Source organism: Macrobrachium nipponense, chromosome 24, assembly GCF_015104395.2.
Source record: "Macrobrachium nipponense isolate FS-2020 chromosome 24, ASM1510439v2, whole genome shotgun sequence".
Lineage (NCBI taxonomy): Eukaryota > Metazoa > Arthropoda > Malacostraca > Decapoda > Palaemonidae > Macrobrachium > Macrobrachium nipponense.
In genome coordinates this window covers 201,226-226,785 of record NC_061091.1, presented here as the reverse complement: position 1 = coordinate 226,785, position 25,560 = coordinate 201,226, and the positions used below count along the sequence as shown (strand labels likewise).

Sequence of the window (25,560 nt, the reverse complement as noted above, 5' to 3'; positions counted from 1 at the left end):
ATTATTATTATTATTATTATTATTATTATTATTATTATTAATTTTGGTAAAAAAAAAAAACTCTCTATCACGAGATTTTATACAAATATATTTTTTGACTGAAGATGAACCGATAAGGGATCGAAAGCTTTTAAAAAATATTTTTTATACATTTTACACGAACTTTTAACATTTTTATCATTGTGGACCCCTTAGATTATTATTATTATTATAATTATAATTATTATTATTATTATTATTATTATTATTATTATTATTATTATTATTATTTTATCACGGACGTGATCACGCATGCCCAGGTAAAAATGTCTTGATGTTGTGATGACCGTGCATGGGTATTTCTCTTCACTCTGGAAATGATGCGGGTATAGCTGGGCATCATTTCCTGGCATGGACAGGCCTTGGTTATGTTACCACCTTTCCAGGCCTTTTATCATTAAAGAGATTAATTGATTTCTGAGTAAAAAAAATGTTATATGAAAGACTATCAGATAACTGTCACATTTTATGCCAATTTTTTTTATATATAACGCATAGACATTTATGCATAGCTATGAAAATACGACTTATGGGTTCTATGTCTTGTTATATTAATCCACTGCCCCTAAATTACAGCAAATCAAGGCAGCTGAACGATACCTGAAGAGAATCGAATACCACTTGAGCAAGTTGGAGGATCTGCAAGATCAGTACCATCTGCATCAGAAGTTGAGGGATGGGGTGAGTATTTATTTTGAATTTTCTTCTCTCATGATTGTCATCACTGGGATTCTATAATGTCAAATTTCAAAGGCACAGAAACTGTTTATTCAGATGCTAGTGGTCATTTCTGAACCATACTCCCTGTTTCTTGTTTATGAGGTGATATATGTTTTCACGTGAGTGTGTGGAAGTCCAGTTATTTACTGATGCAGTCCACGAGCTTCATTTTTGGGCGCCAGTCTCTCTCTCTCTCTCTCTCTCTCTCTCTCTCTCTCTCTCTCTCTCTCTCTCTCTCTCTCTCATAACATCATCTACTACTCTTTTCACATGACAAAAACCATCTCGCAATGCTGGTTCTTTCATTTCACTTATGTGTAAGATTTTATTTTCTATACATTCTCTCTCTCTCTCTCTCTCCTCTCTCTCTCTCTCTCTCTCTCTCTCTCTCTCGTTGGCCCTCTCTGTCGCTCGGCAACAGCACATAGTAGTAGTACCCTCCCCTGACTGACCGTCAAACATTATTTCTCGAATTGCACGTTGAATCCCTCTGTTGACTTTTTAAAATGCATTTTAAGGGGTAACCATTCTCTCCCGCGAATTCCCCTCACCAGCTTCGCTGTGCACATAAACAGGGAGATGGGAGGAAGAGCGACTTTACATAAAAAATACATATGTATATAAGGATTTTTGGTTAAAAGCAGAAGCAGGAAAAGGGAATGATGCGCGTGCGGTGAATTGAAGGGGTGATGCATTGTATTTTGTTCGCTCGCGGGGGGTGGGGGGTGGGGGGTGGGGGAAGGGAGTTGTCATGTGTGTGTGCGTGTGTGTAAGTTGACACTATAAAAATTTTTTCACCCGTCCTCGTCTTGATGACAGCAAATGTCATTTCAGTGTGTTGTGTTTAGCTTCTGTCAACTCTTTAAACAAATTTAACTCTTTAAACATATTTCCTCCTCTTACTTCTTAATGAACACCTTTTTTTTCTTTGGAAGCTTCAACTTTAGGTCAGTGGCCCCTTTGGTGGGCTTGATCTGTGTACGAATAGCAAACATCTTCTGAATATTAATAATAATAATAATGGAAAATCAACGCACGTTTTCTTAATCATACAAACCTCCAATAAATCTTGATATGTATTTGCGAGACGTAGTGTTTGAGGCTAGTAATTTAATCATTATAACTATAATTCCCACATTTTAAAAATTATTTTGTACTTTGGGATCCACTGTTAATAATCATCCAACTAAAGAGTCCTTTATAAGCGTCAAAATAAAACAATCAGACGTGTGAGAAATCATGCGAGGAAGAATATCGTTTTCCCGTCTGTGAAAATTCTCGTAGCTGTTGGTAACAGCTTAGAACACAGTAATTTAAGTTTTTAAGATATCTTCCTTTCAAAGTGTTTCTTCCATTGCTTTGTAGGTCAGAACAATGGCATATGCTCTTCCTTTTAAAGTGTTTCTTCCATTGCTTTGCAGGTCAGAACAATGGCATATGCCTACGCCCTTTCCCCAGGGAAGGAGAAGGCGACAGCTCTCAGCAACGTTCGGTCCGGGTATAAGGAGTGCACAGAAATCCTTTGTGCTTTGGAAGTACAAATTGAGCAGCTTATCGGAACCCTGACTCTAGAAATGAAAGGTAAGTCGTCAGACTTCCGTTCTCTGTAGCATTAGGAGACGTCGTTCTTGTCTCTTAAAGAAAAAATCTGTCTTTGGCAGTACTAGGTGAATTGATTTTTCTTGAAGTTGCTATGAAGTCTGCCATAGAAATGTCCTTATCTTCGTACAGCGGAGTAACAGCACAGCAGATTAGCTAAAAGACCTAGTAGATTTTTGTACTTTGATAAAAATCAATTTCTCTTTCGAATTATTGAATATATTAGTTCCTCTTGTACAGTGCACAATGATATGTATATAATGCAGTTGAGTGGCTGTTTGTGCATCAACTCAAGAAATTATCCCATGAGAAAATTTGTTCAAATAGACTTGATAAGTATTCATGACCAAAGATGTACTGTCATTACAAAATGACATTGAATTTTAATTTCCCAGTGTAAGTTAAGAAGGTTGCAACGGGTCATAAGTTAATTATGTGAAGGTTTTGAATGGCTACTAACTTTCTCATAGAAGATACATGGACCGCAACTGATGATCTGAATCATTTTCTTTCTTTTCTGCCCCAGGAATTCAAGGTTTCGCTCGCTTGTGTCCTGGAGACGTTTTTGAAGTAACCCTTAAACATGGCACTCAGAAGTGGAAGTCGCGCGGCCGAGTCTGCAAAGACAATACTCAGACTTGGGACAACCAAAGAACAGTCATTAAGGGATTAATTGGTGAAATGGTAAGCTCAACCCCTAGTTGCAACCCCCATTCATTCCTTTTACAGGACCTCCAGTCATATTCTTTCAGCCATCTTACTGTCCACCCTCTCGTAACATTTGATTCATAGTGGAACTGCTTTGAGGTATCCCCTGTAACACCTTTCAAGCCTTTTCACCGTCAATTTCCGTTTCAACGCTGAAGGGCCTTAGTTGCCCCACTGTTTGGCATGTGTGCCAAAAGTCTATAAGAGCACCTCATTGGCGTGGTCGGATTGGTCTTAGCCTGCCACCTCGGTGGCTGCGAGTGCAATTCTCGGGCATTCCTTTGAGGCGTTAGAGATGTGTATTTCTAGTAATAGAAGTTCACTCTCGACATGGTTTGGAAGTCACGTAAGCTGTTGGTCCCATTGCTGAATAACCACGGGTTCCATACAACGTAAAAACGCCATAAAAACTAACAAACAAACCAAAAGTCTATAAATCAATCAATCAATCAACCAGTGTTCGTTGTGGTCTCAGAGTGTGGAAGCATTTTCTCAATTTTTGAAATTTGTTTCAAGCGAGGGTAATGAATCACAGTTGCATATTCATCAGAAGTTTTCATTTCAGTAGCTGATGTACTCACTTTTGTCTGGCAATATTCATTAGCAAGTTAATATTATCATTGATTGCATAAGAATTTTATTTACTTGTGATATTTTTTTGGTGAGGAATATATGTATAATTCAGTGTTTTAATAATAATTTTACCAGTTTTACTCTACCACACATTGCAGATTATGTTTGATAAAGAATAGTATACGTACATGTATAATCAGGATATCTTGCACTTACCAAATTTCTAATTGAATTGAAAAATATTATCTTGTTCATGCGCAGTTCTAATAAATCTTTAGAAATGTTGCTGTATTGCTTGATGAACATTTTAAGGAAATACTGTAGTATGCATTTTTGCATTTAGAACTGATGCTGTTTAAATCTTTGATAAATTCATTATAGACTGATGCCTTGAGTAGGAGTGAAACAAAAATCCTCATCAGCTCCTACTGCTGCTCTCAAGTCAATCCCTCAGGTCAATCAAACAAAAAGACACCATGTTTCTTATATTTACCTGATTGGTATTGTCATTTACCAATAAAATGAGGCACTTCTTAATCATTTCAGTTGTTAATAAAAGCTGTTGAAGTCAGAGTGCTGGGCAAGACAGTGGTTATAGGCAACAAAGTCTGTGAAACGAAGGATCTCTTTTCGCCCCATCCACAGCTTATGACAGTCAATCTCAATCCCTCGGGTTCTCTAAAACTCAACATTGTAATCACTTGGAAGTAAGTATGATATAAATGTTTTACACAAAGATTGACTTTTCTTTATAAGAATTATGCCATATAATGTTTTACTCACTGTTCAACTCATGTCTAAGATGAGTGACATTTTATTTTTTTACTCATAGCTTAACTTACCTTTTTAGGAATGCCAATGATTTTTGTCACTGAAAATATTAATTCCTTTGCTTAATGTTAAAGTTTAATGAAGAAAAAACATATTACTACATGTTGCTGTTTGCATATTTTACTAATTGCAAAAGTCATACAGTGGGCTAGTAACGTGCACTTAAATTTTGCTGAACATATGCATATAGAGTCGTGTAATTTTGAATTCAACAACCCCTTTTTCAGCATTAGTTTACTTTTGCTTTCAAGATCCTTAGGTATATATGTGTATTAGGGATATGAAACAAGAGAGTCAGTGTCTAAATACAGTACTTATGGAACCCTCTTTATAAATATGTAGTTCTGTACAATCATTCGTTTTTCCTTTTTAATTAAAGAAGCTAGATAGTATTTGCTCTTGGAAGTCAAGAGAATTATTTTTCTTCAACAAATATAAAGGAAAGTATATACCGTAACCAGATCTTGTAAACTCAAGTAAGCAATGAAATCAGTATTAAATAAGAATGCAGCTTTTAGTCAGAAGTTAGGGACAATCAAACTATAAACTGGGGAGGATAGTAAGTAATTCCGTGTTCTTTTGTCTTCAGAAACAGTTTTTGTGTAACCTATCAATGTTAATGTACTGCACAAGTATACTGAATAATTTTAATAATTGTGATAATTTTTTTAAACAGGACCCATTAATTCAGAGCCTTTAAAGTTGCTGTCAGATGTTCATGTCATCAGTAACATAACACAATGATTATAACAAACCCCTTTGATTGAGGTCCTTTTAGTTATGATTCTTAAAGTGTAAAATCTTTCCTCTGTTTTTGTATCTCTGTAAATTTTCTTCTCTTTGCACTAAAAATTCCACCAGTGGAAGATAAAACTTTCCAGAATAAATTGTCTTAAACACAGAGTGGCATTTTGTACAGTCATATTTATGACACTTTGATCTGTGCATTTAAATTTACCTGGTATATTACTGTGGATGTTTTCAAAGCTGAGGTAGAGAAAGACTTTTAATTTTACGAGAATCTAAGGGGAGACATCCACAGGAGCCTTACTAAGCTTCCTGAGTGTTCGTGATTACTAAATTGTGATGATACTTATTGTTATTGTTTTTGTAAGTCCTAAAGCTGGGCATGACTACACATGATTAGCTTTGTAATTTTATTCAGCTAATAAGATTTTGCTCGTTGCAATAGTGTTATCAAAGATGAATGCTTTCCTAATAGTACAGTAGTATGTCATCAGCTGTAGTGTGGTGTTGAAGTTTATATCAACTGGAATACAAGTCAGGAAAAGGTATTACGTAATAATAATGAATTGTACCTATACTAGGACAACTGAAATGTCAATTAATTTACTTGGGATCCACGTGTAAAATCTGTAGTACGTGCATGTAGTATTTTAACCTTCCTATGATTAGCAATTAGAAGTTATGTCTGAGTGTTCATCAAGTACATATTGTGATTTACAGTAATATCTTTTTAGAGTGAACACAGGAGTTTGAGTTGTCCATATGCATTTGTAAATGTCTGTTATCAGAGGTTTTTTCCTAGGTTAGGCTAGGTTAATTTGAATCTTTTAAATGAAGAAATGAATGTGCCAATGTTGTAAATTTATGAAGTAAAAGTTATAATATTTTTCTAGAGTAATCATGTGTAGTAGCACTGTATACGTACTTGGAAAGTCATACTTGTAACAAGGGACTCTAATATTAAAGGAAGGTATAGTACTCTCTTGTTTTAAAAAAGAGAGAGAGAGAGAATTTGTTAAACTGTATAGTACTGTGGCTAAGTATTTATTTGTATTGACAGTCCACTTGATGGAGTCATTGAAGATAGTTTGGTGAGAACGCCAAGCATGTCAGCTACTTCACCAGGAAATAAACGAAGAACGCCAGTACTCCACACTCTTAGTTCTTCTCCTCCCAATAATGTAGCAACTGTGAGTACAGAACATTATGCACCCTAATTTTATCATTCATTGTTAAGAGAGAACTACGTTCTCAGTCTTTACCAGTGAGAATTTGGGATGCATTGTCAGTTTTTTATTTGCAGCCTTCCAGTTTTATAAATTTTAAAAACTCTTAGCAGATCAAATGATAACTATAAGATTTACTTATAGAATGACAATAGCACATACTAGTACTTATTGTATTTAAATGTTTTGCCTGTATTGTTTTATATTTATGAGTAAGATAGTATTATGAATCAAGAAGGTGTTTTGGTTTTTGTGAGTTGAGTTCATTGTTTAATTGTGCAAATGAAGTTAGATTTTATCTTACAGATTTTATTCAGTGTTTGCTATTGTTACAGGTTCCCTCAGGCAAGGATAGTGGATTGTCTCCTGAGTGTGATCATGACAGTAGTTTTGGAAGCATGTCTGCCCGAAGTTCAACAGCAGATAGTGCCAGCCCTCTCTCTGAATATAGGGGTCTTCTCTCTTCACATGCTGCTCTCTCAACAAGGACTGATAGTAATAGCCCTGTTTCTGATTATCAAGGTCTCTCTAGGAGAAGTGATAGCCAGGTACGTAAGAAAGTTTGAGGCGTGTTCCGTAAAACCGAACATGCTTATGCTTTTTACTGACCATAAGGATAAGTAGTGTAACTGTGATTATCTTTTCACTCCAAGCCATCTCTTTGACTGCCTGTCCAAGCTCCAAGTTAACAATGAATGTGCTCTTTCCAAGACCTTTCCATAGTCATATTTAGCTTCATATGCAACAAGCATGGTCCTGTAAATGAAAAGCAAACAGCAAGAGCACAATGTGATGTCCTATCGTAGAATTCCTAGAGACAGCCTTCTTGAATGTAGACATCCTTGATAACACATTGCTCAAAAGTAGCATTATGCTTAGCTTTTTTTTTTATCTTGATCAGCAATTTACAAAGAAAAAATGAAAGAAAGGTAATCAGACATCAGGCAAAGTACTCAGATTAGGAAAATGGGATTCAATGTCTTTTAAGATAAAGAGAAAAATACGCAACTAATGTCAAAGAAACTGCATACAGTAATTAGCAGAAAAGAACGATGCTAAAGTCAGAAACTCCTCCCCGATGAAGGTCTTTATTGTTCCAAGGTTCGCTCCTTTTACACAATGGGATTCTCAGAAGTGTGCAAATAGGGGATGAAAGAAAAGAATATTCAGTGCACTCCTGTTTCTCACATCATTGCCTTCTACACTACATTCTCTCCCCTATAGATACTGCACTGTACAGTTCAGTGAACTCTCGAAAATCTGGTATGTTAGGGATGAACACACTGTTGGGCTTTAGATTTTCTGATTATGGAAGTCTTCACTTTTGAAATTTCTTGGTTTCCCGAGGTAGAATTTTAAAGTCAGCATTACAGAATGTAGATGCTTTACTGATATGTGTGTTTGTGTTTGAAATACATTGGTTTGCGTAATCAGGAATGAATCTGGTAAAATATATTGTAATGAAAGGCATGAGATGAAACAATCTGCTGCAGAACAGTCAAGAGGTGAAAGTGATGTCTGGCAAACATTTATTAACCTTTAAACATGAGCTTATGTGACTAACGTCAAGGAAGTGAAAGTGATGTTCCTTCAGTTTAATCTGAATCATTGTGTCCTAAGAGGTACAAAAATCAGTTTCAAGTTCAGTACTAAAAACTTGTCTAGTAAAGAACGACAGTAGCAAGATTGGGAAAGTACAAACTCTGGAAATTATATTAAACAGTAATAAGAAAAAAAAACTAGTGAACCGATTGAATTCATTTGCTTATCTGCATTGAAAAACTAAAACGGGAGATGGCTCTTTTCCAGCGGTGGCGAACTCATTAGAAATACTGAATGAGTATGTGGACTAGCCTCTGTCCAGGCTACCAGAAAATCAATAATAGATGCGTGAACCCAGCTAATTTTGTGTGTGTTGTTAAGCTAGATTTTGTCAGCTTCTTCAAAGCCATTTGGGTATTTACCATATTTTGCTGAATGAAGAATCATCGAATTTTGCTTAGCAAACCAACAAATTACAAGACATCCACCTCCTCATCGTTTGCAAACTGGATGTGCATTGTAACAGGTGAGGAATTGTGAGTTTGTGAAAAAGCCATCAGTAAGTTTGCCTTGACTTCCCTGACAGGTATAACTGATTATTGGCTTGTTTCATGCCTTATGTAAACTTATCATTTCCTTTGGCATCTTTTATTATGTTGAGCATCACTTTTGGGAATCTGAGTACTTACAGTACTTCTAATAAAAATTTTTGTTAGATGGGAAGTACTTCCTGATGGTGGTAGAACAAGTAGCGCCATACGGTGAAGTTTGGAACTACAGTCATTGTTCCAAAAGTTAATGAAGTTAGAGCATTTTTTTTATTATAGAACTTTGGACATACAGTATACTTTCATTTTAGAATGCTGGATTTTCGAGAGTCATTATACAAAGCTAAACTTCATAGTAAGGCATTGGCTTAGGTAGGTTGCAAACCTATCTGCTGTAGTAGTTGTCCCTTGGGAGTCTTTTGTACGTTTTGATAGTTCTTATCCTAAACAGAATGATGACACACAGACATGAGAGTTATCCTTCAATTTACAGTGCGTCAGTGCACAAAAGGACTGGTGGTTTACAAAGCGGTAATATCAGTTTGTGAAAGTCAGTGATCACAGCTATACATGTGTCTGTATTTTTTAACATCCTAATGGCTTCAGTATTATTTTTCTTTTAGTTTCTGTGTTAGAAATTTTTTGCATGTACTGCATGAGGCGCTGATTAGAATGGAATGAGTGTGTTGGCAGCAATACAGACATACTTGGAACTATTATTAAATTGAATCTTGCATCACAGTTAATAATGATAAGATGAATAAAAATAGACAATGACTTTGAGTCTCTGTGTAATTTTCTGATTTAAAAAAAAGGCTGCATGGTTAGGAAGCTAGCTTATTTAATTATATTTTTGGTGCTAGGAAGGTAGAATTATTTTTATTTTCCAATTTTGTATATGATAATTAGGCTCCCTTGGCAAAAAAAAAATTATGGCCTCACTAAATTCAGGAGTTCTTTCTCACTCATATTTCATACTGTACATGCAGTATGCAACGAAGGCATTAAAAGATTTTCAGGAGTGGGCTATTGCTGTAATATGAAATATGCAAGAATTCTCTCTCTCTCTCTCTCTCTCTCTCTCTCTCTCTCTCTCTCTCTCTCTCTCTCTCTCTCTCTCTCTCTCTCTCTCTCTTACTTTAAACTTCTTAGAATTTCCCTGCTGGACTAAGGAAGAGAGACTTCCTTAACAGTACGTAACTTCCTTCCAGTGAAAAAGAAAAGCCAACCAGAAATCCTGTCGTAAACCAATTTGAACTGGTATGATTTCTGGTTCCTTTGAAGTGACATACAAAATCACCCACCCTACTCACTGACCATTGACTAACATTAAAAATAAGAAATGGACTAGAGTCACCTTATGTAAATGCCACAACATGCAGTAGTTCACATACCAACACCTAAGAAATTTGAGTTAGTCTTGTATTTGTTCTTTACATCCTTTTGCTGACCTGAATTAGTTTATGTTAAAACTTTACAGTATATTAATGCTGATCCCTCAGCCATTAACTAAATTGTAGCATCTGCACTTTCTCATAGTCTGATGGTAATCTAGCAGGTGATGACAAGTCTACATTGTGCAAACACACCTAGAGAAGATATGCAATGTACATTTGATTACTTGCAGAATTCTTGTTTTTCCAGGACTCCATATTATTTGATGGACGAGATTCTGCTAGTCCACAGTGTGATAACACTGGTAATTTTACGTTAGTGCGTAAGAAGGAAAGTAGGGTTGAACAGTGGGCTAGGTATTCTCAGGTAAGTTAAGTATTGATAATTTTTCTGTTACAATATAATACAGAATACATACAAGTATGCTGCCTAGGAATTTGCTTGTGATTGCTGAATTGTAAAATTGGTTATTAGATGCTAAATGACACGTTTTTAAAGCAGCAAGCTGATTAAGTTAAAGCAGTGTTGTAAATTTCTCCAAAATTGTCTTCTGTCTCAGTTTACCCAACCTTGCATATCGTTGTTAAGTACGTACTCATTTAAGAATACATAGCTGTTTTTTAGTAGTACAGTATTTGATATCAAGTTTCTTATGTTGAGTTATGACATTTTGGTATGAGTATTTGGATGGCTGAACTATATACTTTTGCTTATGGAATTTTTTAATGTCATTCATTAGTGTTTCACAAAGATTGAAGTTGGTGTACTTTAGACTGATTTTTGTTAATTGTAATATTTAGTTAAAATATTAGTCATTTTTCCATAAAAGATCATGAGAATTTGAGTTTTCCATTAAGTTCTTTCTCTTCCGCCTAATGTTTTTTTTTTTCTGTTAATAAATATTTCTTTTGAAATCATCTCTTAGTATGAAATTTCACCAGTGGAAACCGAGGTATGGATGATCATTGTGTCGAGGGATAACTAAACCAAAGTTAAATAAATTCAGTGGAATGAATAAATAAAAAAATGTGAAATCTTTTCATAAAACCATGTACTTTTGAGAGTAATTAGTCAGCTTTCTCCTGAGATATTTGAATATAACTGCATCTCTTGTTACCAAATTATTGAAAATATAAGACATGGCATGGTAATGAAATATTTCCAGTGTCTTGAGTAGTTAAGATAAGACCTGGATCTGTCTCCATGGAAGCAAAGATAACTCACACAACTGAGTAGGACTAGCTACCTTAGCAATTGCAGTAAATTATTTAGGAAACTCTCATTTTTAGGTGTGGGTAGATAAGTAGGAAATTTGCCCAATTATGTGCTACAAACAAAAATCTGTGTCCATGCCCTTAAAGTTAAGTGATGATTCTGATGCACAATGATAAAATTCAATAGCTCCTTTAGACATAGCAGACATTAGTTGCCAAGTCACCATTATTCACCAAACAAGAAAGAATGAGGCAGGGCTGCTTGGATCAGTAGTTCCTGAAGCTTCGAGATGAAAAACTAAGCACCTGTCAGTTTTCTAAGGTACTACAGTATTATCAGAGAGTATGATCCAAAAGGTGAATCTGAACCTAAATGTTTCTCAGAAGTGAATTAAGTTTATGTACTTGGTAGGCTTTGTACATAAAATTTGCCTTAGTCAGTCTTTTTGAATGCTGAACCATTTCAGTAGCAGGTAGTATTTTAAAAAGATTCTCTTGTTCTGCAAATAACTGAGTTATAAGTCATAAATTACCAGATTCAGTATGCCAGCACTGAGTTTCTGATTTAGAAGCTCGACTGATTGAAACACAAGTGGATAGATTTTACAAAAAGAATTAAGCATTAAGATGAGATTAAAAGCTTCTTACTGTATACTAGGTAGATTGGGCTGGTTGTTGGTTTTAACATTGAGTTAAAGATAGGTTACATATATAATTTTTTATAGATAGTTTGACCTTAATGTGCATAGTTAGTAAAAGCTGGATACCTCTTGTTAGTAAGTTGATTGAAAGATTAATTTTAAAAGATTGTTACGGGCAAAACACAAGAAAATTGTAAGCATTGCACAAATGGGTAATTAAAAATCAGGTATGTATCTAGGACTATTGAAATATCAGGATTAGTATAGGATAGCGACCCTTGAAAATGAATAAGCGTAGTTGCTCTATAAAAGTATGGTTCCTTCAATAAGAGTAAGCACCCTCATATTCTGAAGTATTTATTGATTGCCCTTACTTAATCACAATGAAAAAAACTTGAATTACATGACTGAGAGAGATTAGATTAGTACTCCTGGTGACATTATCTTCATGATCAAATTGTTGAATGTCATATGCAATATGAAGCCTTCCTTGTGGCATTGGTTGTAATTTATTTGCTTTTGTTCCACAGTTCAGCATCTCGCAAGGCTCCAATATGGATATGATGTCGAGATCATTCTCACACCTTTCGTCTTATTCGACTGGTCTCTCTCCAGCCATGTCTCAGTCGTTATCCCATCAGTTAGATATTTTAGGTACAGAACCTGAGTCCTTTAGATGGGGTGATGGCCAGCACTGGGATGAAACACGTCCTCCTCTAACTCTAAGAGAGGTAGGTGTGACATGTTTTTGGGTTATCATTATGGATTATGATTATAGTGTGGATGGGCATATATGGATGTATTGTAGCACTTCAAATTACTATGAAATTCTATGCAGAGTGAAGTGATTATTTTTAACCAGTTATTTATTACCCTTATTTCAGTTTCCTTTAATGGATGTTTGTTGATTCTTGTTTTTTTTTTGTTTTATTGCATTTCAAACAGGTTGTCAGTCGGTTACGAACATGCTTAGAGGATATACAAGGCCAGTTCCCACAACTGAACACATTAGAAGAAGCGGTATTAGAACTTGATGATATGTGCAAAGTGAGTAACATAGGCAACCTTTATTTTAAAATGTTCAGAATGTTAGTTGGTTATTTTTGAGCCATATATGAGAGATTCCTCACAATTTTTTTGAGTAATTGGAATTACAGATTTGGAAATATTTATCACACCAGTGACCCTACTTGTTGTTTGTGTACCCCTTTATCAGCAGTATATTGTGTACCTCTGTTCAGTTACATTTTGTATTCTTGTTTCATTCATGGCTTAGATTAGTACTTATAGTAAGATCAACACAGATAGTGTAATGTCAAAAAATATTATGTACAGTTGTGACACTAGATTTTTAGCAATTTTGATTCAGCCAGAGGCCTTCTTTTTCCAGAATTGTCGAAGCAGAAGAGATAGCAATACATCTGAAATTAGTTTATCTGTAGAATCTGCATTGGAATGCTTTGATTTCCTCAATGCTGAATGTGATGATGACTTTGAAGATGATAATCCTGATGTGAGTACTAGCTGTACAGTAGTGTCTTTGCATTGTTTAAGTTTTAACATTTTCATCAGTCTGTTTAAACATTTGCTTGACGAAATTAATTTTCAGAATAGTTTTTAATTGGTACCAGAGTTTTTTTTCTAATATAGGTATGTTTCAATCCTCCTGAATGTCCTTTGTGCCTTGCCTACTTTTACATAATCTCTTTTTGTTGGTAAGTGTAAGATTTCAATGCTTCATCATTGTGTAAACATAACACTGTATTTTAGTCCCATGCATAAAAACCACTAAAAGTATTTAAATGATGACAAGATTCTTCATTCTATTAGATGGTCAATTTTTATCTAACAGGAATGTGAAGAGAAACGAAACAAAGAAGCAATGGTTGTTATAACGCCTCCCGCTTTGCCTGATACTACTCATTCCCTTGTCACTGGTTCTCCCCAGTTAGACGCATTCCTTTACATCCATCTCAGACATGCTCTTCAACTTTTGCAGGTTAGTAAAAGAGAAGCATTAAATATGAATTAGTATTAAGATGTCATACACATTGAGTAACTTTAAGATTACAGATTACCCATACTGCAGTGGCAAGTGCCACTCTGTGGGTATTCTTTTCCTACATGACTGTTCATCTTTTAATTTTTCTGCCTCAGTACTTGTGGCTGCCGTTTTGTGAGCCAGAATGATTTAGTAGACTAGATAAAGTAATTTATAGTAATAATAGTATATGTAGATTAACCTCATTTGATGACAGTAGGATCAAAAGTTGGGAAGGCAATATGTAATGTATATTGGAAAATCGTAATCATATTACGTATTGTCATTATTTTCTTACAAGGTGCCTAAAATATTTTTTGCTTTAAAATGGTTAAAAGCTGGTTACACTTTTACTGTAAATTAATCTATTAATATCCTAAAAAATTCTCTTCATTACAGCACTTAGGTTCATTTGGCCCCTTACGAACTAAAGAGCGCCACTCCATAAAGTTGTTGGAAGAAGAAGGAAGACTGGTTGCAGGAATTCTCACCCATCGGCACAACTTTGATAGCTTGAAACCTCAACATTTGATTACTGTTCCTCATGTACAGGTATGTAATGTGAAGAATATAGCTTTCAACCAGAGATTTCAGATAGCCTGTAAAGTATTTAAATTCAGAAGTAGGTGTGTTGGTTGAAAATTGGAGTTGAGGGATTGTGATACTCTTAAAAGTAGTCAATCCTGTGTTATCTAAGCCAGATAAGTACTACATGGAGTCTCTATATATTGCAGTTAACATCCTAAACTGAAAAATTTTGCAGAAATAAATATCTGTAAACCAGTTCACATTGGTGCCCAGAGTGCTCCCTTAAGCATTGAGAGACTGATATAAGGAAGTAAGCTCCTTGAAACTTGACAGAGACCTGACAAACTAGTCCTTTATGTATAGCAGTCCCTGGGTTACGACGGGTTTGGCTCACGACGTTCCGAGGTTAAGGCGCTTTTCAATTATATTCATCAGAAATTATTTCCAGGGTTACGACGCCTACAACGCTCATCTGGCAGAAGTAATATGACACCAAAAATGCAAAATAATCAATATTTGAAGGTTTTTTTTGATGCAAAATGCAATAAGAATGCAGTTTACATAGTTTTGAATGCACCCAAAGCATTAAAAGTAAGGTTTTCTTAGGATTTTTGGTGATGTTCCGGCTTACGACGATTTTTGGGTTACAACGTGTCTCAAGAACGGAACCCCCGTCGTAACCCGGGGACTGCCTGTATATTTTTTTAAGATGAACCTTACCTCTCCATGACATTATCACATTAGTAAAAGCTATATCATGGAAAGGTATTTGAAAAATAAATCTTAAATTAAGTATTTATATTCTTCTGACTTAATTGTTGAAAAGAGATAGATCAGTTTCCATTTGTCCAGATATAGTACAACTGCATCCAGCCTGATCATTGGAGGTTCTAAGACTGTGAAGGCTAGGAGCAATCAACCTGGTTTTCTCTTTGATTGTTAATAGGATTATTTTTAGGGACTGATTTCAAATGCTCTATGACCTAAAGGAGCGAGTTAAGAGACCATAGTATTCTCCTCACGCAAGTGATAATCATCTTGAAGAATCTGGTTGTGCAGTCTTTGCTCTCTTTCCTCTACAATGTTAGCAGATGGAAGAGAGAGAGAATGGCCTTATAAGAAATTTTACTACACCTTAGCGTAGATAGCTTACATTAGGACTGACTTACCTTACTTCACCTATTCAGGCAAAGTATAACCATCACATTGTATAATTGAAGGAAGATGTCAGGACCTATTTATTGGAGATCTGCACTCTAAAGATTTATTAACGGCTTTCTTTGAGCCATCCTAGATGGATCTGTGCTTGAGAAGAGAGCAGGAAGTATCAGTCGTATGAGTTTGTCTGCCTGGCCCCCAACCCCATCCCACCCATGAAAAACTTGTTTAGCCTGGTCATAAAACTCGAATTCAAAGAAACTGTACAGAGTCTGGATCAAAATATTGTACTACTTGAACAACTTGATCTTATCCCAAAATCAAATTCTTTATATAAAATTTTCCTATTTCAGTAGTATATAACTCTAACCTAATAGTTTGAAGTATTTCATGTTTAAAAGTTATTTGTTGCATTGAGAGGCATTTTTTTAAATAGCTGAATTTGTAATGCACGTTAATTTTGATAAATAAAAAAAATTTTCCTTTTATATACCAACCATATTACAGTATACATATATATTACCAACCATATTACAGTATACATATATATAGTTCTCAAGCATGATATTCTGTTGCTGTTTTTTTTAGTAAAGTACAAGTATATATATAGTAATTATCACAAATACATAAATTAGGATACAGAATTGCCGTGTTTATATTGAACAATCAAGTATAAATTATTTGAGTTAACCTATTACATAATGTCTTTCAGGTACTTTGGGATTCTGTAGCAGGTGGTGATGATTGGTGTGTTCCTGGTCAAGCAGTAGTTTCTGGTCTTCTGCAAGTAGTATCATCATTAGTTGATCCTTCTGTCCCGGGGCTGGCAAGAAGAGGTAAGTGTTTCAACTTTTATTTTGGCCCGTTGGGACTAGGGATCCATAATGATAATTTTCTGTGAATCCATTAAGTAAAAATGGCCTTATTCTCTGAGAAATGGACCCAGACACACCACTTGAGAGATTTGAACAAAGAAACCTACTGCACATCGGCTCCATGAGGAAGGCAGATTAAACCAAGCTTTGTTACCATGTGGCCTGATGGGAGTTAGCCAGCACTTGCACAATAAAGTTTATTCTTTTAGTTCTCTCAGGTTGGTGTTTCGAAGATCCATTTCACATGGAATCAAGAAATTTATGGTTTGTGGTGATGAGTGTAAACTGGTTTTATTGTAAAAATATTGTTTTAGCCCACAAAGCAATGTAATACCTGTTACAGTGTAATACTATCTGATTTACCTAAGATTCCTTATCCTGATTCCTGAAGAATAATGGTAGCATAAACAAAAGAACTCTCAGTTAGGCAATGCATTGTCATAATAATTGCCAATGCATTGCAATTACAAACCAGTTCAGTTTTGGGTCAAAATTGTAAAGGTTTTTATAAATTAGGTGTATGTTTTCTTTAAGATAAGGCAGTCCCCGGGTTACGAAGGGTTCGGGTTATGACGTTCCGAGGTTAAGGCGCTTCTCAATTGTATTCATCAGACATTATTTCCAGGGTTACAACGCCTACAATGCTCATCTGGCAGATGAAATATGACACCAAAAATGCCAAATAATCGATATTTGAAGGTTTTTTTATGAAAAATGCAATACAAATGTAGTTTACATAGTTTTCTATGCACCAAAATCATTAAAAGTAAGGTTTTCTTAGGATTTTTTACGAAGTTCCGGCTTACGACGATTTTCGGCTTATGACGCGTCTCAAGAACGGAACCCCCGTCGTAACCCGGGGACACCCTGTAGATTTTTTTTAAATACTGATTTTACTGCCACAGTGATAAGGATCAATTGCTTTTTTCAGTTTTGGAAGAGATAGTTCGGACAATGACAGACAGTGAGGAGTATGATGGAAATGCGATGGTAACAGTAGGACATTTTCTTCATCACTTGCATAGACCCCTCCAGCACACCGTCCCTTCAACTGCTCAAAGTCTCGTTGTTGCTGATGATCTTCTTTCTGCTAATCCTGCAAAGTAAGTATCAGTGGAAAAATACAGTATAGTGTTTTTTGTATAAAATACTCTTATCTCTGGTGTGAAATGGGTATCAGATGGATAGTAATCATTGTAAAATAAACAAACAACAGATACCAAATGTATTATTGCTTTCTGCCATTACTTGTCACCTGTTACTGCTTAGCTAGCCAACTTTAACATATACTACAGCTCCAGTTTTCATCTCTCATTTGGGAACAAGCTTTTTTTTTCTTATAAAGAAGAGTTACAGGGCCCATATTTTCCTCATAATTATTAGTACAGTTGAAGACATGACATGTTTTTTCATCCATGAACCAACTCTATTTCAGGGTTGAATCTGCTTTACACCAAATCAAAGAACCAACAACTCTTCATATAAAGATAATTGGTCAGTTACTGGCAGGACCTTCTGAACTTCGTCATGTCACTACAAATTTCATAAATAGTCTTGCACATAACAATCAACTAATGCATATGGTAAGATGTCTTTCAAGTTTAATTAGACTAAACATTTTGATTAGTTTTGACTATTTTCCTCCATGCTACTTTATTAGATGGATTCTTTGCCTAAAAAGAACCAAATTAACCATTGAAAAATGTAGTTTGCAAGATTACTATTTCTAGGTACAGCTGTCTTTTCAGTGTACCTTTGGCATGCCATAACAGTACTGTATTGGTGTGATGCATAAACATGGTACCAATTAGCTGCTGGAAATAATGGAAGTGCTGTTACGTATAGGCAAGACCTTCTTCCTTAATGGGAACCTCTTGCTTCACCTGCAAAACCTCACAAATTGCTTTGTGTGCTGGAAAAGTGGACTACATAGTAGGAAAGAAATGGGGAGAGAGGAGTCATCGTAAAAATTAGTTGTGTGTTTTTAATAAGTATATACTGAAATCTCTATGAGAATTAAAACTTTCTGATTAAGCACTTACCAGGGAAGCAGGTGGCTCATGAACATTTTTAGCTGTTTAGTTGACCAGTTCCATTTAGAATTTGATACATTGTATTATTTCTTTAACATTCTTCTCCGGTGTGAGATGTAGCAGTAGTTGTAGTAGTGGTAGTAGTGATGGTAATTTTTTCTATTTACCTAAGTGAAATATTAAAAAGCAAGTCCATGCAGCAGCAAGTTTTTGGTATTATGGCAGCCAGCAGGGTAGTCTTTGTTATTGAAAAGGCAGAGGCATGTGTAGTGAATCAGTCACCTGCCCGCACTTGATAATGTTCGTGTAATACCATGGAAAATATCCATTTGTGCATGGTGCATGTTGTCTTTGAGAAAATTCCCATCAATTAAAACAAGATGGTGCTTTGATGATTATCCAGTTAGTACTACTGTTTTTACAAGCCCAGCTGCTATCATAGTTGAAGAAACAAAATGCTACGAGCCCAATGACCCCAATAGGGAAAGCAGCTTATTACAGAGAAAGACTTCGAGACATGAAGAGTATTAACAGTAATAGATGGTTTTAGTACAGTATAGTCTGCACAGTTACAGCATCTTGATGTACATATAGAGCACTTTATAGGGAAAGATGAGCATCCTCACAGATTTCATTTCACTCATTAATCTTGATGTAAATGCCAGCAGGAAATAAACATTTTAGATGAATATTTGTGCTAAGAAGTACAGTTTTTGCCCTTTTGCCCCATAGGTGGGGCTAGTGCTGCCAGTGCACCTCAAGTGGTGCACTGTAGACATTACTTAAGGGTCTTTGCAGTGTCACTTTAGCCCCTAGCTGCAACCTCTTTCATCCTTTTTGTTGTACTTCCATTCATATTCTCTTTCTTACATCAAACTTTCCACCTTCTCTAACATCTGTTTCATAGTGCAACTGGGAGGTTTTCCTATTTTTACACCTTTCAAACCTTATTACCATTAATTTCCCTTCCAGTACAAAATGACCTCATAGCTCCCAATACTTGGTTGGCTTAAATTCTATATTCTATTCTATTAACAGTTCCAAAGACTCAGTGCTCATGTATTTTGTGTTGGTAGGGGTGGGGGCAGATTTAGATCCACAGGTACACAAGAATTTTTCTCTCAATGTTTCTCTTCCAGGTTGTCTAATCTGGTATACATGAATGGTATACTTTTCTGATCATGATAGTTTTATATGATGTACTATGGATGTTCTTTATGTCTCTGTGGGGCTGTGCATACTTGGGCTTGGAGTAACTACCATGGTGGGGGAAAGACTTATTTATATCTGCTGATAGCATCAGCAGCTACAGTTTTCTTGTGTTCTTTTCAAGAGACTCATAAAAGACTTTTTTTGTACTATGGACGATTTTCACTTCACAAAATTGCTAGATTTGTCCTACCTAGCCAGTTTTCTGGCTAATATCTATAAGGTCAGTGGGAAGAGACAGCTTATTGTTTTCATTATTACCAACATTATCATATTTGATTTTCCCATTCTCTCCATTATTATTATTTTTTTTATTAATTTTCATCTGGTTCAGGTTGTCTTACCTACCATTTCTCCATGATGTGGACCATTCCATTAGTTTGCATTTTGCCATCCTATATCCAGCTAACTTCTCCACTTTACATGAATCAGAAGTGCATCAGTGCATCTACCTGTCAGGCTGCTTGATCCATTTGGGCAAATTCATAAATTGATAGTGTGTGCTTGAGATTCATTGCCTAAGACTTACCAGCAAACTGCCCCAGTGTTTTCAAAGAGCCTTGCATATATGTAAGCGAAGCAAGCTCTTGGGTGGAAGAAATAATTTTACCCCACAAAATTCATGTGACAGACTTTATCCTATCAAGACTATGCTCCCATCAACCTTCACCTTGCAAGAACATGCTTCTGGGTCATCTTCATTTAGGTGGTGGACAGCCACAGCTTAGTCTGGGTTTTTGTAGCAGTGCTAGATAGTCTTTTGTTGGCTTTGGCTTGGAAAATAGTAGACCTCTTGTCTGTGCTCTGGAGGGGGATGAGCTTTAGTTCTTGGTGATGGCAAATGTCATATCTTGTTCTTTGCAGAGCCATTTTGTGGGGTCATGAATCTTGCTTGAAGAGAAAAAACACTTGCGAAGGCCTTTTCTAAACAATACCCGTGCCCATTAGATTACTTTTGAAGGCCGCAGCACAACTTGGTGTCATTATCAGCCTGTGTATTCAATTAGAATAAAATTCTCAAATGGACTTACGGTCCTTGGAAGTTCCAGGGTCATGATCATTGATCTTGATTTAATCAGTTTTCTTGAAACTATGACCATCAGTCTTTGAAGTCCTTTTTATTACAGTGCTTTTGCCAAGTCCTGAAAGAAAAGCTCACCATCTACATTAATTTTGTAAATTTACTGTACAGTATAGATAAAAATGCATAAAATCATTGAATAATTCAAAATGGTGCCCTACAAGTTCTCCTGAGAAAAAATATAGGTGCACAACATATGGAAATTTATTTTGCAGCTGTTAGGTAATAGATAACAAGCAATTGTCATTTGAGTAAAACCATTAATACACAAAATTCACACGAGTTTACTAAAATCTATTTTCTTTGTCAGATTAAAAAGGAAATGCATTGTATGTTGATGATAATAAAGGTCAGTTAAAATGACAAGAAAAGTGAATGAAATGTAGGCAGAAGCACTTGCAACGTACAGTCAAGGAATATGGAATTTTTGCTGACAAAATATGAACTATGTTAACCTCCCAGTCATTTATTTTGTTTTTCTGCACTTACCAGACACTGAGTTACAAGTAAAATTAAATGCTTGTGGCATGTACAGACTCTTTGTGACATATTGCATCATTTACCTGGTAAGTTCATTGAACTAAGTAAAAGAGCAGCATCATTGGGTGGTGTAATATGTATGTAATTCAAATTATAGAGAATAGATCTCATTTATATAAACAGTACTTGATATTGCTTAATCTTAGATAAACATTACAGATCTTTCCAAGTAACCAGTACAGTATTTGATTTCACTTTCTTAAATAAACAGTACTTAGTGTTTAGAGTTATATTAAACAGGATATTGTTTTTAAAACCATACTTTGGTTCATTTTTGCAGAATGGAAAATAATATTTTTTAAATGCATAAAGAATAATAATGTTTAATTACTCGAAATGATTCTGTAAGTTTGTACATTTTAGTCCTAATAGCTAGCTCACAGTTACTACAACAGGTACTATACTACTAATCATTGGCATTGCTACATTCACAATCAGTTGATGATGAAGATGAAAGTACATTTAACATTTTGTATGAATGTTCCAAGTATAATCAGAACAAATGCCAGGTTTTGGAAACAAATCTTTAAACAGTTCAAGAAATTTCGTCCGAATGTAAATAAATTTCAATTAAACTAAGTATAAAATTTTGAAGTGCTTTAATTTAATAAATATAATCTAACCTATTTGATAGAGATAAATCATTTGGGCCAGCACTATGAGAATTAAGTAGCTCAATGGTTTGGTTAAACTACTTAATAATGATATTGAAAGCAGTAATGGGAGATTTACCTTGTTATTTCAGGTTGTAGAGTTATGCTTACTTCTACTAGAGTCAACTCGAACTAGTGATCGTGAAGCAGCAACTGTACTTCTTGGAGTACTGGCACCCATTGTCCCTCCTTCAAGCACCGAGACAAAAGGAGACTCTCAGAAACTTTTAGGTAATAAAAGTTCCAGTAAATCTAAGAAACATTCCCACACTCACAATGAAAGTGCTCCAGACTGGCCGCAACCTATTGAGGTTCTGTCGTTCCTGCAGCAAAATGATTCCAGTGGAGAAGTTAGAGAAGCTGCAAGGTCTTCTCTTCTGAGTTTAGGAACAGAAGGGCAGACAGCTTTACACCAAGTTCAGCTTTCATCTCATGGATTCCAGGGAATAGAAGTCAAAGAGAAAACAAAATTATAAAAGACTACTTTCTCCATGATTCGGGGGTGATGAGTGGAGGCATATTGTTTGGGGATGACGCAAAAATGTCGTAGTTTGCAGTTCATACAGAAAAAGACTGATTTTTTGTTAAAATAAATGATTAAAGATGAGAACTGTGCAATTTATTTTCTATAACTTTTCTTTCAGTCATATTTTATTTAATCTCAATATATCATGTGTGACATGGTAAGGAAGGCAGTGCTAAACACAGACTGAAATGTATTAATACTGTGAAGCCTTTAGAAGGCTTGTGAAAAACACCTGCTGTAATTTATAACCTTGGCATTATTGCACTTTACTCATACCTCTGCTATTGTGGGTTAGTTATGGCATAACTGTGGCTGTAATTGTAATGCTCATTGTTGCAATATTTAAAGGTTTATCCATGTCGGCTGTTTAGTAATGGATGCTACCATTGATAAAGATTATTCAAAAGTTTTCACTTGATTAGCCCAATAAAGCCATGCACCCTTTAAAGGGTACAGTTACATTTGGAACTTGACCAAATGTGTTTCTAGATTTCAGTGAAAGGAAAGCTTATTTGAATAGCATCTTTTTTCGAGGTTTTGTGTATGAATGAGAGTCATGAGGATTTTCTGAATTCACAGTACAGTATTATGTATCCTGCATGAGTCTCAGAATGTTATTAATTGTTCTCCCAAGTCCTTGTATGGTGCAATAGTTGTTCAAATCTTCTGGAAAACTTTGGTATTTACAGGGATCTTACTTCTGTTGATAGGACACCTTAATGTATGCAAAAAATAATACTACATATATACGTAGATGGAAACCTTTTGGTATATAGAAATTCTTAGTTGATGGGAAATAGTAGTGTTTATCACTTCTCTTGTTGGGGAATTATTTGGTAATTGCAAGAATCTTATATTTGTTGATGGATTACTGGTATGTATAGGAACTTTACTTCTGTTGCTCAGAGACTCCCAATAATCACACAATTCTTACTTCAGTTAGTGGGAAATCCTTACATGCAAGATTCTTCTCTTGAGTATATGTCATGTTATCATGTTATCTATGGTAGCCAATCATTAATGGTTGCAAAATTGTTTGCATAAAAAATTCAATAGCTGATTTCTGTGATTCACTTTAGTTGTGCATAGAGGTGTTTGTAGCAAATGAGAACACAGTCTCTTTAATAAGCCATTTTCACCCAGGCAAAAAATTAAAGGTGTTTAATATCCTCTTCATTGCTGAAACTAATACCATGATAGTTGAGGAAGAGTTTGTGCACATGGTGCATTGCGCTGCTGCCTAGCAAAACTCTGTGCTCAATATTTCCTCCTTGTCCCTTTCCACTGGGCTATGCCTCATCCCAGAACCATAATTTTATTGGTGTTATCATGGTGTCATCGCAAAAAGTATACTCTGCCATTTTTTGTATAGTGCATATGTAAATCTTTTCTTGTACAATAATCAGTCTCTTGTTTTTATGTTTATTAGTTTCAGACTTGTCTAGTCCTATTAATTGTAAGATTTCATATATTCTAATAATTCCTGCCATAAAATTAAAAGGGAATTATAATGTGCTACAGTTATAAGCTTTTCATACATTCATACATGAAATATTTGGAGATAATGGAATTAACCATTTGAATTCATGATTTTTGAAAGTTAACGTTATTGTTCTATGTTACATTGTATATGTTTATGTATGTTTAATGGTGAAAAATGCCATGTTGTCTCTGTACATATTGTATGTTGATATGTTTACCCTGTATATTGCTTCTCTTCATATATGTCGATATATTGTACACAGTCAATTCAGAAGTTAAGAAAACTCATGAAACAATAGTTTTTAAATTCTTCCTCTATAAGCATTGCTTCTTTCATAGAAAAATTACTTGAACGTGTATAATTTCATGAATAGTGTCTGTAACCGAGTTTGATTGCAAATGATGCCAACTTCTGCCTCAAGTAAGATTACAGTTTTTCTCATTAATAAATCTGCTAATAAGGTCTTGATATGTACTACGGTATTACAGACAGTTGTGACAATTTTTGTGCCAGATCGAAAAATTTTCCCTTTGAAAAAGTTTCTAGTACCAAGGAATCAAGACATGCTCCTGATTACTACAGTAAATGCTGCCTACATTTGGGCTTACAGTTTTCCATTAACTTGCAATAGTATTACAAATTTCATTACACGTTTCTGCTTCTGCTGTCATTAAAAAAAATGCCTAAGACTCCATATATTTTTCCTACAAGAGTGTCTTTGGACTGCCTAAGATATTTACAAACACAATAATTATGTATTCCTGTTGAAATTTTTAAAGTTCCCAGTTTTTTTTTTTTTTTTTTTTTTTGTATGATGAGAAGTTGGTGATGAATGCAAATGCTCATATTCTCTACTCCCCAAAACCAAACCACTCATAGGCCATGTATGTTAGAAATCTAGATAAGAATATTTCCATCACTAACAAATGCGCAGGTGAAATGAGATAACTAAGGCTACACTGTAAAATGTGTAGTTCATCAGTTACTTGCTTTACATAAATGATTAAACAAAATTCAGTTAGAATATGAATAACAAGTCGCCTGCGCAAGTCATCATCAGGACAATGTTACCAAACAGCCTGCAAGATAAAATCATTGAATAAATACCTAGCATTTGCAATACGAAGGCAATAATAAAGCAATAAGGGTATTTCTACAGAAGCAGTCCGCACGGACTGCAAGGAACGTAACCGCGGATACGACATCCACTAGAGATTGGGGCGTCCAATGTATTTTGCCATGTTTAGTACTGGCCCCTCGGGGGTTAATTACAGTCGTCCGAATAAATATTACTTAAAATTCTTTTTCAGTAGGTAAAACTGCATAGAAAAACTGCAACTGCCATAGTCTAGGCCGCCGCGGATAAGTACCCTAGATCTACCGCAATGAGATTGTAAGCGGCAAGAAAAACTATAGAAAATACTTAAGTGGGTAACAGATAGTGAATATGTAACAGATAGTTAATATATAACAAATAGAGAATATGGAAAACTGAAAACACGATGAAAATAAGATCGCAATGAATTACTTGGCTAAAGTTCTCGGCTTGCTTTCGTAAATGCTTTAATTTAGTAACAGAGGTTTCGTATTTAAAAAAAAAAAAGTCTCCACTACTTCAAGCATTCTTAGAAAACCATAAACGATTCAGAC

General features: G+C 35.2%; 1 protein-coding gene across 6 annotated transcripts in view; it reads left to right on the top strand.

Moving 5' to 3' along the window:
- The window catches only part of LOC135204602 (rho family-interacting cell polarization regulator 1-like), a 272,580-nt gene extending 248,375 nt beyond the window's left edge, over positions 1-24,205 (top strand). For 3 of the 6 annotated variants that reach the window (XM_064234765.1, XM_064234753.1, XM_064234757.1), the window contains 16 exons: positions 616-720; positions 2,181-2,340; positions 2,885-3,042; positions 4,186-4,346; positions 6,278-6,407; positions 6,779-6,991; positions 10,178-10,294; positions 12,314-12,514; positions 12,729-12,830; positions 13,174-13,296; positions 13,636-13,782; positions 14,224-14,376; positions 16,223-16,346; positions 17,317-17,488; positions 17,821-17,968; positions 21,994-24,205. In XM_064234765.1, the coding sequence (XP_064090835.1) occupies positions 616-720; positions 2,181-2,340; positions 2,885-3,042; positions 4,186-4,346; positions 6,278-6,407; positions 6,779-6,991; positions 10,178-10,294; positions 12,314-12,514; positions 12,729-12,830; positions 13,174-13,296; positions 13,636-13,782; positions 14,224-14,376; positions 16,223-16,346; positions 17,317-17,488; positions 17,821-17,968; positions 21,994-22,377 (2,598 nt within the window). In that variant the 3' untranslated portion in view covers positions 22,378-24,205. The remainder of the gene's footprint in view (positions 1-615; positions 721-2,180; positions 2,341-2,884; positions 3,043-4,185; positions 4,347-6,277; positions 6,408-6,778; positions 6,992-10,177; positions 10,295-12,313; positions 12,515-12,728; positions 12,831-13,173; positions 13,297-13,635; positions 13,783-14,223; positions 14,377-16,222; positions 16,347-17,316; positions 17,489-17,820; positions 17,969-21,993) is intronic. The other 3 variants (XM_064234771.1, XM_064234777.1, XM_064234784.1) reach the window with 3 other exon arrangements.
- The last annotated feature ends 1,355 nt before the right edge of the window (positions 24,206-25,560 follow it).